At 41.4% G+C, this 14,640-nt stretch overlaps 1 protein-coding gene across 1 annotated transcript; it reads right to left on the bottom strand.

The window, feature by feature from the left end:
• Positions 1 to 3,995: 3,995 nt before the first annotated feature.
• On the bottom strand, positions 3,996 to 10,899 carry LOC132779262 (C-type lectin LmsL-like). The gene is made up of 5 exons (XM_067469599.1): positions 10,810 to 10,899; positions 9,009 to 9,095; positions 7,056 to 7,196; positions 6,626 to 6,732; positions 3,996 to 4,260 (listed from the first exon to the last, which is right to left on the bottom strand). Exons 1-5 carry the CDS (start codon positions 10,897 to 10,899, stop codon positions 4,185 to 4,187), a joined length of 501 nt encoding a protein of 166 aa, XP_067325700.1. The 3' UTR covers positions 3,996 to 4,184.
• Positions 10,900 to 14,640: the final 3,741 nt, after the last annotated feature.

The raw sequence follows: 14,640 nt of genomic DNA, 5'->3' as shown, positions 1-14,640 counted from the left end.
AAATAAATTGTTACAATTAAAAGCCCTTTGCCAGTGTCATCAATATCACCACCACCACCTTTGAGCACTTCTGATCTACACTGGGCAATTCTGATGCACATCAAACATTTAAATTGTGCTCTGCCATATCTTAGCTAGTGTCCAAATGCAGATTGGTGAGTGCTCCTTTACTCCTCCATGCACATTGTGTTGGAGCCATACTGCATCAGCCACTTCACTGGCTACTGAGTGTAGATCAATGGTTCCCAACCTTTTTTGACCAGGGCATACTTTGACCAGAGTCCACTTTGACCAGGCTCCACTTTGACTAGGGCCCACTTTGACCAGGGCCCATTTTGACCAGGGACCACTTTGACTAGGGACTACTTCGATGAGGGACCACTTGATCTGGGACCACTTTGACCATGGACCACTTGATCAGGGACCACTTTGACCACTGGATTAGGAACTACTTTGACCAGGGACCACTTGACCAGGGACTACTATCCAACATTAGTACCAAAAGGGTTGGGGCTGCTTAGCTCTGCAGAAAGGAGTGGAAATAAAAAGAAATAAATAAAGAGAAAGGAGGTTCACAAATCAGATTTTCATAATCGCAGCCCACAGGTGGAGAACCACTGGTATAGATAATGAGAAACCACTCAACTCAATATTCGCACCTATAAGAACATTTATGGAGACTCAAGAAGAATGCTAGCATTCAGTATTATTTCATAGAATCAAAACTGCAGAGTGAGATACAGCAATAAGAAGAAGAAGAAGAAGAAGAAGAAGAAGAAGAATCACCACCACTTCCACCACTGAAGATAAATATGGTCACCTCTTATTTTTCCACCACACACCTTTCTCGGGAGTGCCTTCTCCTTGCTGCCATGTTTACTGGGTGGTTTAGGATCACAATAAGTTCTGTAATTTTCTGTTATATCTATTGGGTTCCTGGAACAAAACCCCAGTAGATGCCAAGGGCCTACTGTACTCCACTAGGTGGGTCAATGTTCTGATCTGCAACATGTTCCTATGAAACATTAAAGGGATCATTGTGTATATTAGGAGGTGAGGGGAAATCAGCATGTGTGCTGATGGTGTAGCTATGTTCCTAATTACCACATAGCCCTATGGGATAATACAAATGTGCAAGCAATGTGTATTTGGCTACAGGGCATGAACCCAATTGCCCAATACCTGAAGTGTCGGATTTATTTTTACTCTCTTTCTTTCCAGGTGGAGTTGACAAACTTGTTCTAGTTTAGCCTCAATCAGCCAGAAGGCATAATCATAATTACAGTTACTGTAAGGAAGGCATTCAGAGGTGAATAGGCCTAAAATAGTTTGTTTTCCCCACATAAATTTGTGAATACTCATCATATTTTCAAAATATTATATTTCAAAATATATAATTGACTGGCTGCCCTGACACGAGAAATAAATAAATTTTCAAAATATGTACTATGTCCCCTGTATCTGCAGGACTGGTATCCATATTTTCATTTATTCACATCTGAAAAAATATATCCCTCTAGACATTTTCTAGGTCCTCCAGCATAATTCTATGATATTCCTGTGGTGAAAGTCCTTCATTTCAATAGGATTTACCATTATCCACAGTCTTGCATATCCACACAAATTCCAAAAACATATTATCTGCAAATACTGGGGTCATATTGTATTGAAATGTTTAGAATAGGGCTGGGCAACCCATACCTAATGTGACCCCTTGAGTGTGGCCATCCTAGAGCCCCTGATAAGCTTTTCAGCATGACAATGGCATCTCTACAAGGTGTAGCTTAATTTAATTTAGAGCAAGCTTGGGCAAACTTCAGTCCTCCAGGTGTTTTGGACTTCAACTCCCACAGGAATTGTGGGAGTTGAAGTCCAAAACACCTGGAGGCCTGAAGTTTGCCCATGCCTGCTTTAGAGGATAATCAATTCCTGGAAGACTCCTAAAAGCATGGCTCCTCTCGAAAACAAAGTATAACCTCCCCATGCACCTTGTTTAAGAGTATGATCATTTAAATATTATTTTTAAATTTCTGCCAGTTTTGGGTGGAACTGCTCAGTGGGCTCCATTATGGTGAAAATGTCCAGGGATCTGTTGATGCAATCGAACTCTGAAACCAAGAATTCAATTTCCCAATGACTGAACGAGGAATTGAATCCAGATTGAGATTGACAGCACAGCATTTTGAGGCAACAGCCATTGCTGGCTCTTGTGACCATCAATATGCAAAGACCAGCATTCCTAGAGCCCCCTCAGTAATTAAAAAACCTATGTCTTAGCCAAAAAAATATTAGTGTTTGGTCGTGTGGGAACAGGCTCTTGGAGAAGCCTCCAAGGGCCTTTCCACATAGCCCTGTATCCAGAATAGCTAGGCAGAAAATCCCACAATATCTGTTTTGAACTGGGTTGAATGTGGGATTTTCTGCCTTGATATTCTAGGAAATAGGTCTGCAAGGAATGGCTCCAAGATGCCAAAGATGGGAAAGCCTATATATACCTCTATCTATGTACAGTTGTCTGTCTTGTTGGTGTATAACATCATTGAATGTTTGCCATATATATGTTCTGTGATCTGCCCTGAGTCCCCTTCGGGGTGAGAAGGGCGGAATATAAATACTGCAAATAAATAAATAAATGACTATATGTGGCTTGCAGGACAAACTTTCTCCAAATACAGGAAATACTAAACTAATTCTGAGTCTTGGCCTAGAGAGAGCTCCATTGAGATTCATAAACACTGATTTAAGAACTACATATATCTTGCAGGTAAAACTATCTCCAACTCTGGTATATATTAGGGAATACATAGAGATGAATCTAAACTAGCACCATCTTTGCTCAAGTGGGAGGGATCTTCAGTCTCAGAAAATCCAAGTCTATATAGACAGACAGACAGACAGACAGACAGACAGACAGATAGATAGATAGATAGACATATATACACACATGCGCACACACACTCCATTTAAAGGGTGGAAAGACAATGTAAACAGTGCATGGAAACTGAATATGTTTAATTGCTACAGAATGGACTTTGTTGGAAGGGAAAACAGAAATCTGGGAGGAGAAGGAAGGAAACAGTGTATTCTGGAAAGGAGAACAGCTGCATTCCACATGACAGTTTTCAGTTCTTGTTCATTGTTATGTGCCTTCAGGTTGTTTCTGACCTATGGTGAACCTATGTTTCTAAAGTGATCCTATTTCGCTAAGGCTCAAAATATGTGACTTACTCAAGGTCACCAAATAGGTTTCCACATACATGTGGACCCTGGTCTCCAGAGTTATAGTCAAATCTCAAACCACTACACCATGTTGGGTCTCACAACTTCCTATTGCAGGTCCTATTTGCTTGGATTTTAAACTGGTTTTCTTGTTGTTTAGCATTATTTTTGTTGTGTTACATTATTTTGTCATATCTCCATATCTTTTCCAGAATGTCTCCTATGAATCAAAAAGTCTTCTTAAGTCAGGCTGGATTTACTGCCCTATATCCAAACATCTGATCCCAGATTATCTGCTTTGAACTGGATTAAATGAGTATACACTGCCAGATCGTCTGGGATAAGAAGATAATCTGGGATCAGATCCTGGGATATAGGGTAGTGTCGATCCAGCCTCAGTGGGGGGATATATGGTACAAAAACTAATAAATAATCACTCAAGGCTTACGGTCTTTTAAGGCTAAAATTAAATTAATGTAGACAATTTCATTCCACCCAAATTTCATACATATAAGGAAATTTCATGAGCATTTATTTTGTAAACTACACCAAAGTGGATGCACGGAAAATGTACAGGTGATAAGGCTTAATTTCAAAAGTATGTTCATGCTACGCAACATTATATGGGTTCTATAGCCATTAACCACTGCAACTGCCATGGCTTCCCACAAGGATTCTTGGGTAATACCATATAATTGGTACACATCGAAAGAACCCTTTGTCAATGTGAGTTTTGCAGAAAGATATTTCACATGTTGTTACCTGCCAAAGCTGTTATATAAATTATAGTAGGGACCTTTTGGGATGAGAAATATTGTTGGGATTGGGTGAGATCTGCATCAGTTGTTCTAGAACATCTGTTCCTTTAAAAATGCAAGCTTTCAAGATGTCTTGGAGAATTCTGCCCTTTCTCAAGGATTCCTCTTCATTTCAGTCCTGTGTTTCTTGTAGGCTCAGTTGAGTCTCTACAGTTCATGCTTGCAGATGTAAGCATTGAGTTTGTGGCACTTGGCATCATTCCATTGTGTGAAGTCTGTGAAACAAAAGAAATGTCAGATGGGCAAGAGGGTCTTCTTCATCTACTAAAAGATTAACATCTTCTCTCTAGACCAGGCCTGCACAACCTGCGACTCTCCAGTTGTTTTGGTCTCCAACTCCCAGAAGCCCTAGCCAGTGTGTCCAATGGTCAGGAATTCTGGGAGTTGGAAGTCAAAATAGCTGGAGGGTCACAGGTTGTGCAGGCCTGTTCTAGACCCAAAGTTGATCATATCCCACTTCAGTTTTTCCATGGGAATTCAAATTCTAGCTCTTGATAGATAACTTAGTACCCTGGAGCTCTCTCTCAGTACAATAAAGATAGATGTTGAAACATTTTGTGTGAGGAATTGATTTCACCAGGAAAATAATAATAATAATAATAATAATAATAATAATAATAATCTTTATTTTGTATCCCACCACCATCTCCCCAAAGGGACTCGGGACAGCTTACATGGGGACAAACCTGGTCAAACAGAGATTAAAATATAACACAGTAAAAATTACAAATACAAAACATCATAAAAACATAACCAACAACAACAACAACTAATAGCCACTGGGATTGTGGCGCAGCTGGCTGAGTGTCAGCTGCATTAAGATCACTCTGACCAAAATGTCATGAGTTCAAAGCCAGCCCAGGTTGGAGTGGGCTTCCAACCAATTGTGTAGCCTGTTGTCGACCTTTGCAACCCAAAAGACAGATGCATCTGTCAAGTAGGAAAATTAGGTACCACCTTGTGTGAGGAGGCTAAATTAACTAATTTATGAGGCCATGAAAAAGACTCCAGCAAAGTACTCCAGCAAAGCATGCGGGGACTGTGGAAGTACTTCATCAGTGTTGCAGATGGACGAGGAAAGCGACAGCTCCCCTGGCGGCCAGAAAAAGTTAAATAGCCTCTGTGTATGTCTGTATACGTTGTATGTCAAATTGACATTGAATGTTTGCCATATATGTGTACGCTGTAAACCGCCCTGAGTCCCCTGTGTGGTGAGAAGGGAGGAATATAAATACTGTAAATAAATAAATAATAAATAATGGCCATGTACTAAATTCATGGGCATGGCAGGGCTTGTGCAATACAGTTGCTAGGACAGGGCTGATAGAAAAGTGCAGGAGCCAGATGATAAGTTTGGGCTAGGAGGGCCAAGTCAATTAGAGCAATACAACTAAAGGGCAGGACAATGGTAAAGTGCAAGAGCCAGTATTAAGTTATGGCTAGAGGGGCCAAAATTATCTAGTGAACTGATTGATCAAAAACACATTGGAACATCCACATTTTGAGGTCTTTATGAAAAAATCTCAAAGACTGCGTCTACACTGTAGAATTAATTCAGTTTGATGCCATTTGGACTGCCATGGCTCAATGGTAAGGGATTCTGGATAATGTGATTTTACAAAGTCCAACCAGTCTTCTCTGCTGAAGAGTGATGGTACTTTAACAAATTGTAACTCCAAGAATGTCATAGCATTGAGCCATGACAGTTAGAGTGGTGCCAAACTGCAGATGCAGAGGAGGGTTCTATTCATCAAAAATCTAGGGGCACATCTGCACTGTTTCTTTACTCTTAAAAGGTGTGTGTGTGTGTTGGGGGTATGAATGAGCTCTGTGGCAACTGCACAATGCATGGAGCTGATTTGAGTTAACGCAGTCTTGAACCACATTAACAAAAGTTGCCAGGTACTCCATATTCCCAGAATTGAGAGCAAACGGTGCCTTCTGACCCCTGTAAATGGTTGGGCTGTTTCCAAGATGGAACTGACCATGATGATTTACATGGCCATCCCATATTCCCCAGGTCCAGGCAGCCCAGAGACAAAGGATCCCCCCCCCCCCCACTCTTGGTGTCACAGTGGCCACCAGACATGACATTGCCTAGAGTGACACTAGCCAGACAGATGACGTGATTGGAAAAGGAAAGAGGGAAGAGGAGATAATTCGTTCTCTCTGGTGCCCAGGGAGATGTTACAAGCTATTTGTGCCCATTGGTGGCTGCAACAATAAGAATGGGAGGAGGATGAACCAGGTTCAGCACCACTGGATGGTCAGGACTCCCTCCCACCTCCACAGTGGCCAGGGTGCAGGTGGTCACAACCATCCCAGGTCCTATCCAGTATTTGCCACTCTGGATCAGCCCTGGGATAAAGGGGTCCCATAGAGGCAGCAACCCTATGAGAGAGTGCCTAAAATGTAACTGGATGGTGGGAGGCATCTTTCTATATGGTCTCAAACAATTTTCACCTGTTGGCTCATTGCGAAGTCTTTCTTCTGAAAGGCAATTTCGACGTAGTAAGTTGAGATGGCGGTCTCTTATTTCTCTTTGTTCCAGGATCCCGAGGACAGGGGCGGGGGTCCCTGCTACAGAATGCTTCAGCTCAACACAGTACTCATTTTTCTCCAGGTTGTTTGGTGCACCCATCATCCATGCTTTGTAGTTGTAGGTAGATTCATCTGACCATCTCCACCTCCCATTCTGTAGGGTGGGAAGAGAAATTAAAACAGAAGCAAAGTTTTGGGCTGAAGGAAAAGCAAGTTACAACCTATGCAAAGGCTGGAGAATGAATGCAGTTTGAACCCAATTTCATTGCCCCGACTCAATGCTAGGAATTGAAGCCACAGCAGAGAAGGCTAGAGTCTTTGAAGGCTACAATTCCCATTATTCCCTAGTGTTAAGCCATGCCAGATAAAGTGGTGTCTATGTTAAAAGTGCCAGATGCAATAAAGGGAGAAGGTATTGGTTGTACACTGAGGATTTTGACAGGGTCACAAAGGTAAAAAGAGAGGTGGCATACTCACGTGTCGGATATCATGCAGTCCAATCCAGACATCACTGACTTCAGTCTGGTAAGCAGAGATATGGTTGGCCACCACCAGGATCTCAGCATGGCTGAGAAGAGAGGCAAGGTGGGCCCCACGCTGGTAAGTTTGGCACTCAATCTGGGCATGGACAAAAAAAGACATGGCATTTGAAACTGGCCTGCTTCCCCTTCATTTGTTTAAAGAAGTAATTTTGTTTCTAAAGGTAGAGAAGAAAGACATCCTCAAGGGGAAATCTCAGCCCTGTCTGAACTTCACAAGATTGCCACAGAGAGGCAATTTCTCCCACTTCTCCCCTTCTTGCATCACAGGGATTGTAATAACAAATTCTCCAACATTTCACTGAGGTAACTGAGACACAGGGGGCTTATGTCAAAAATGTAGTCACATCGGCACAAATTGGTAAAAAAGAAGGACGTACGGTGTAGGAGATGGTGCATCATTTTGCTCTTGTCGGAGTTAGAAATGGTGGAAAGGCTAAAGGTCCATTTATTGCTTCTGAGACTCTATAGGGAAATGGTTCTCAACCTGTGGGTCCCCAGGTGTTTTGGCCTACAACTCCCAGAAATCCCAGCCAGTTTACCAGCTTTTAGGATTTTTGGAAGTTGAAGGCCAAAGCACCCGGGGACCCACAGGTTGAGAACCACTGCTCTAGCGACTATACAGAGAGCCAAAAAGTGCCAAAAAGTGCCTGAAACTAAACTAGTTTTCAAAAATGGCTATATCTTAAAGTTAAACATTAGTGGCTATGTTAGGGCCAGTTCTAGCACTACAAGGGTTGAATGAAAAGTAATGCCTCCACCTTCATAACTCTTCAACAGATGGCAGTATTAGTATGCGACAGGTACTGGCTTGTTCAGTAGACTCTCCTCTACAGTTCTAAGGTGGGAAGCCTTAGCATTGAACAGTTGTGTTGTTAAAGTGCGAAGTATGAAACCCTGCACAGATGGTCGGTCAATGCAACTTAAGCAACATGTAGTCATTGAATTCCTGACAGCAGAAGCTGTCACCCCAAAGGAGATTTATCAGAGAATGAAAGCTGTTTATGGCGATTGTATTGATGTGAGTACTGTGCGTCATTGAGTAAGTTTAAAGATGTTGAGGTGGGAACATCTGACTTGCATGGCAAACAAAGAGTTGGACGTCCTGTGACAGCAACCACCGAGTTTCACAAGCAAAAGGTTGACAGCAGAACTTCAGAGACTGGATCTCACCACCGTACAGCATCCTCCATATAGTCCAGATTTAGCATCATCTACCTTCCATCTGTTCCCGATAATGAAATAAGATCTGTGGGAACATCATTATGCTTCTGATGAAGACACTGAGAGAACTGTGAGACACTGGTTGCAGAAACAGAGTGTCGACTTCTTCTGTGATGGCTTCAAAAAACTTGTTCATCGTTGGCAGAAATGTATCCAATTGTCTGGTGATTATGTGGAAAATTGAATAGTGGTAGTAAAAAAAGAGCACATTCTAAAGATTATTTCTGCATTTGATTTATTAAAATATTCCCATACAAACTCAAGTAACGAAGGTGGAGGCATTACTTTTCATTCAACCCACATAGATAGACTGAGGAATTTTTTTCCAGGATGGGTTTTGCAAAGAAGGCTGTTCCATTCTCTTGTGGAACAAAGTTTTCTGTTTCAGGTATTTTTTCCTACAACCCCTATGATAGCTTGGTGTTCTCCACAGAGGTAGAGGATGTTCTTCCATCACTAGAAGTTCACTTTAGGGTTGTCATAGGTCAGACATCATTTGAAGGCACACAACAACAATTAACTTCTTATCCTTTTGTCTCAACCCATCAAAGCTAACTTGAGAGATAGGAAGCAGAGAAAGAGTCTCCAATTTGGATTTGCAAGAACTGGACGTTATCACTAACTGTGGGCTGTGGTAGGCAAGGCCTCATGAGAAGTAGTCTCTCACCTCAGCCTCTGGCCAGGTCATCTTAGTGTCAAAGTATCCATAGCAGTTGCCCTGGTATTGTAGCCATTCCCTGGCACAGGTGTCAGCCTTAACTGTTCAAAACGGAAACAGAAAGAAAGATTGGTTTCTTCTCCAAACCGCAGTTATGAATGGCCTCATGTTTCTAGATCCAGCATCTCAGTTTGACCCAACTATTTCTTACATCCATCCAACTATAGACCTGGAGCATGGACGCTTGTAGTTGGTGCCCACTTTAACAATGCCCTCATAATATATCATAATATTGTATTTCCTCTAATGTCCTTCTTCATTGCTACTGGGAACTTCCAGATATACTCACCTCTCAGTAAGAAGCTTGACATCAGAAAGCTGATCAGAAAGACACTCAGGTAAGTAAAATGCCTCATTTTCTTGGTTCAGCTGGGAGGAGGAGACAAACAGAGAAGAAACCAGGAGAACATAAGTATTGGAAGATACAATGTCAGGGAGAAGCAATCTACAACAAAGGCATCCATATTTAAATGTCACTGCCCAGGCAGACCAGATGTGTATTGCAAGAGCTAGAATTGCAGCAGACAGAAGTTATTGTACAGTTAATCAGAGAGTGAGATTATTACTTGGACCCAAGTATTGAAAGTTTAAGTAAATCCTAACCAATCAAAAGTCCAGTACATCCATTCAACCATTTTTATGCCTTTCTTTCCCTTAAAATGAACCTTGAAGCCCATGGGGGTACCACAAAATCTCACCAAATTAGGACAGACACAAAGCATAAGAAAGTGATCTCCCTTATATTCTGAGGAACGGCTTGTATTTTGAGCATTGAGTGAGCACTTGAGTTACATTTAAAAAACGACCAAACTTCTGAAATCATGTATTATCAGTCCCACATCAGCATTATTTAAAGGTCAGGGATCATGACAGTTGTAGCCCATCAACAACTGGAGAAGATTAGAGTTCCCCATTTCTATTCTCACTTGCTATTAGGAGCCTTTCTGTGTTCTTAAGCCATACACCTATGTACCACCTTTCTCTAAGAGGGAGAGTGAAATTTTTGATTTCTGGCTACAACTATTGATTTTTGGCATGGATCTTCCATAACTACATAGCTTGTACATGTCAATATCTATCTATCTATCTATCTATCTATTTATCTATCTATATATCTGAGGAGTCCCCGGTGGCACAGTGGGTTAAACCACTGAGCTGATTAACTTGCTTACTGAAAGGTTGGCAGTTCGAATCTGGGGGCGGGGTAAGCTCCTGCTGTTATCCCCAGCTTCTGCCAACCTAGCAGTTCGAACACATGCAAATGTGAGTAGATCAATAAGTACTGCTCCAGCGGGAAGGTAATGGTGCTCCATGCAGTTATGCCAGCCACATGACCTTAGAGGTGTCTATGGACAATGCCGGCTCTTCAGCTTAGAAATGGAGATGAGCACCAACCCCCAGAGTTGGACACAACTGGACTTAATGTCAGGGGAAAACCTTTACCTATATCTATATCTATCAGCTGGGATATAAGATTTGAAACCTATAGCCACCATGCTTCTTTGCTTCTTATCCTGATTGCACACCTAAATGTATATTAATAAACTTGGTCTTGGCTAAATCAATTGGCATATCCTAATTTGGGATGGATGTCAAATAATATTACTTCACAATTTTCAGATGAGAAATAAAAGACAGCAGTAACATGTCCTACTGACACTGACATCACATGGTACATCTTTCCAAGACTGAAACCCAACCATATTCCATTGAGCAATACCTAGCCCTTGGGTCAAAATTACCTGCTCACCTGAGTCCTATTGCTGGTCTCCACTCCTTGGAAAATGGGCAAAGACTGTTGGCTGAGTTTGGTGAGCTCTTGGATAATCTCCTGATCCATGGTTTGTAATATAGACTGCAGGTGGACATTATGTAATATTCAAGGCAAGAGGTATAAGGAAATGTCTTGTTCTGCTATTGGCAAAATTACACAACAGGTGGGCCAGCGAACAGAAGGGTTGATTTTTATCACGGTTCCATTGACAAATTACCGAAAGTACCTATCTTTCAGGCTGGCTTGCCAAAAATAATCAATTATCCTTTTACAGATAGAAATTAATTTACCAGTGTTTGTGTTTTCGTCAACATTGTTTTGTGGTTTCTCACTGTATTCATAGAGAATGTAGGGTTTATCAGGTTGCCACAATCTGGTTTTTGTTGTTGTTTGGGAGTGGGTTTTTTTCCATTTATTTCTGACTTTCTGGTGACATTTATTTTTTCTTTATTCATACCTATGGTTACCAACTTAGGATAAACATTGCATTGCTTTTAGTGTTAGCCACTTTGGGACCCATTGTAGAGAGATAAAGTGTGATGGTGATGATGATGATGATGATGCCACATTATGTTGGTTTTTGCAGGTCTTGGAAGCATCCATTAAAATTAACTAGTTACAAACTATCGAGTCTGTTAAAAAAAGGTAAAGGTTTCTCTTGACATTAAATCTAGTTGTGTCCGACTCTAGGGGTTGGTGCTCATCTCCATTTCTAAGACAAAGGGCCAGCGTTGTCCGTAGATGCCTCCAAGGTCACGTGGCCGGCATGACTGCATGGAGCACCGTTACCTTCCACCGGAGCGGTACCTATTGATCTACTCACATTTGCATGTTTTCAAACTGCTAGGTTGGCAGAAGCTGGGGCTAACCGCAGGAGCTCACACCGCTCCCTGAATTCAAACCTGCAACCTTATGATCAGCAAGTTCAGCAGTTCAGTGGTTTGACCCATTGAGTCACCGGGCGCAGTCTGTACTCTGTCCAAAAGTCAAAATAGCTAAACTGAAACTTGTACTTTGAACTGATCATGAGATGGCATGACTTACTAGAAAATACAACTCTTTTTGGTAAAACATTTATAGCTGTGAAAAAAGGACAGAGAGTTAGATTGTGCTGGCTTTCCAGCATTGTTCTCTTATTGGGTTTAGGGTGTCATTATCTTCCAACTGGCCATAATATCAGAAATGTTCTAAACACCAGTTGATAAAGTCTGTCTATTCCAGCAGGACTACTCAGTCAACTTTCAGTCATGAGTCTTGATTTGCATTCTGTTGCCACTATATGTCAATTCTTCATATATGTGTGTTTGTGTGTGCGTGTGTGTGTGTGTGTGGGGGGGGGGGGGTTATCTCTGTGATTTAATAATTTATTGTATTTTTATGTTTACTTGTTTTTGAATTTGTTGTACTCCACCTCGGGCCATCAGGAGATAATTAAATGTATTATTATTATTACTATTATTATTATTATTATTATTATAGACCTCCCAACCTCTGAGGATGTCTGCCATAGATGTGGGTGAAATGTCAGGAGAGAATGCTTCTGGAACATGGCTATACACTCCTGAAAACTCACAGCAACCCAGGGATTCTGGCCATGAAAGCCTTCAACAACATTATTATTATTATCATCATCATCATCATCACCATCATTTTGCCTAATCAATTTAGCTGAACTGTTGATATAAGAATCCAACTCTATCTAATGGCAAGTCAAAAACAATGTGTTGGATTTATTCTGCCTATAAAACATGGACAATAGCGGCCAAACTGAACAAATGCTGCTACTTGAAAGAATAATTTTGCTTCCACTTGTTTCATTGTAGAATCTACCCAAAAGCAAAGAGCCGGCGGTATTGTCACCTTTACTCCAAATTTCAGCCATGAGCTGTATAGTGGGGATTAAAAAAAACTAGAAAATTTCCAGGTAAGTGTACTGAATGTTGAAAGTAATGTCTTCATTTTAAAACAATTGTACCACATGGAGGAGGATGTTCCCTATGTTGCTTTTCAATTAATTATGACACAGCAAAGCACCAATGACATGCTCTGCTTGTGAATAGGTTGGACCCATTCAAGGGAAACTGAATTTCCGTGTTTTGAGGAACAACGGAATACTCATTTAAAATGTTAATTGTTGTTGATACGTGCCTCCAAGCCATTTCTGACAAATGACAACCTTAAAGAGAACCAATCACAGGATTTTCTTGGTAAGATTTGTTCAGAGGGGTTTTTCCTTTGCTTTCCTCTGAGGATGAACAAATGTGATTTGGCCAAAGTCGCCCAGTGGGTTTCCACGACCAAGAAGGGATTTACACCCTGATCTCCAGAGTGGTATTCAGTGCTCAGATTATAACAACAACAACAACAACAACAATAATAATAAATTTTATTTATACCCCACCACCATCTCCCCGAAAGGACTCGGGGTGGCTCACAAGAACGCTCCAAGGTACCTCACATAAAATAGAATTACATAGCATAAAAACAGGACACAAAATTTGACTGAAAACAAAACAACAAACAACATGAAATGATAAAAAAACTAAATTTTAAAATTAATAAATGGTCATTGTCACATATAACTATAGTTATATGGTCAAAGGCCCATTTAAAAAGCCTTGTTTTTAGGCTAGACCAAAAGTTTGGAGAGTTGGGGCTAACCTAATCTCTCTAGGGATGGCAATCCAGAGCTGGGGAGCCACCACCGAGAAGGCCCTCTCTCTCATCTCCACCAACCGTACCTGAAATGGTAGTGGGACTGAGAGAAGCACCTCCCCGGCAGATCTCAAGGACCACACCGGTTCATAGAAGGAGATGTCATCTCAAAGATAGGTTGGAACCGAAGCATATCGATCACTAGACTGCATTGGCTCTCAGTTCTAATCCCAGGCCTTGGCCTTAACTTGACTTTCAGTGCAGTGGAATGCTCATTGAGTTATGAAAGTTCTCCACAGTTCACTCAATGGAATGGAGAGTTTGCTTTTTTTATTCGACAGCCTGAAATTAATTCCATCGATATCTAGTATATATCTATATATGAAAATTTACACCAAACACAGCTGCAGATTTTACATATAGTGGCAATAGAATGTAAATCAAAACTCATGATTGAAAGTTGACCAGGTAGGCCTGCCAGAAGCCATAGGTCTTCACTTGCATTTTAAATTCTGACAGCTTGTTTAACTGTCAGAGCTCTTCCAGCAGGTCATTCCACACTCATGGGGCGGCTGATGAAAAGGTCCTCTGGATGACAGTCGCCAGTCGGGTTCTGACTGGTTGGAGTAGCCACCCACCAGAGGTCCTCAGTGCCCTAAAGGGCGGATGACTATGATGGTGGTGGTGGTGATGGTGATTCATTCCCTGCCTATTTCCCTGTGGAGACTCAAGGACTGTGCAGGAGAAAGTGATCCTGTAGGTAACTTGGACTCAAACCATGTAGGACTTTTTATAGTAGCACCATTCCCACACAGGTTTCTACTCCAACCATGTGACGGTTTGCAGAAGTAGCAAAAAAAAAAAAAAGTAAGAAAGAAGTCTCAACAAAAGGAGGGCAGCCCAGAAGAGAACAGTGAGAATCGAGAATGCTCAATGACCATGAAATGCTGATTGGTTATTGAGAGGTAAGGAAAGGAAACCACGGGGATATGAAAATGGAACTGAGTCACCTAGAAAAGGGGACTGAACATCTCCATGCAATCCACACTTCAGTCCTCTGTTGTAGATTATTCTTCTGTGTTTCTACTTTCCAAAGCTGATTCTACTTCTGGTTTTTTTTTTATTTGCATAGCCAGCAAGAGCTATAGGGAA

Source organism: Anolis sagrei, chromosome 6 (assembly GCF_037176765.1).
Source record: "Anolis sagrei isolate rAnoSag1 chromosome 6, rAnoSag1.mat, whole genome shotgun sequence".
In the NCBI taxonomy this organism is placed as follows: domain Eukaryota; kingdom Metazoa; phylum Chordata; class Lepidosauria; order Squamata; family Dactyloidae; genus Anolis; species Anolis sagrei.
Note: the sequence above shows the minus strand (reverse complement) of the source record. Positions and strands in the feature narration are given on the sequence as shown.

Bases quoted from the DNA above. Each gene is read 5' to 3' on its own strand.
- LOC132779262 (XM_067469599.1), bottom strand. From the start codon at position 10,899: ATGGATCAGGAGATTATCCAAGAGCTCACCAAACTCAGCCAACAGTCT. The intron at 6,733-7,055 runs GTGAGTATGCCA...CCCACCCTACAG, and splicing joins GACTGCATGATATCCGACAC to AATGGGAGGTGGAGATGGTC. The intron at 4,261-6,625 runs TTCTGTAGCAGG...ACATTTCTTTTG, and splicing joins TACTGTGTTGAGCTGAAGCA to TTTCACAGACTTCACACAAT.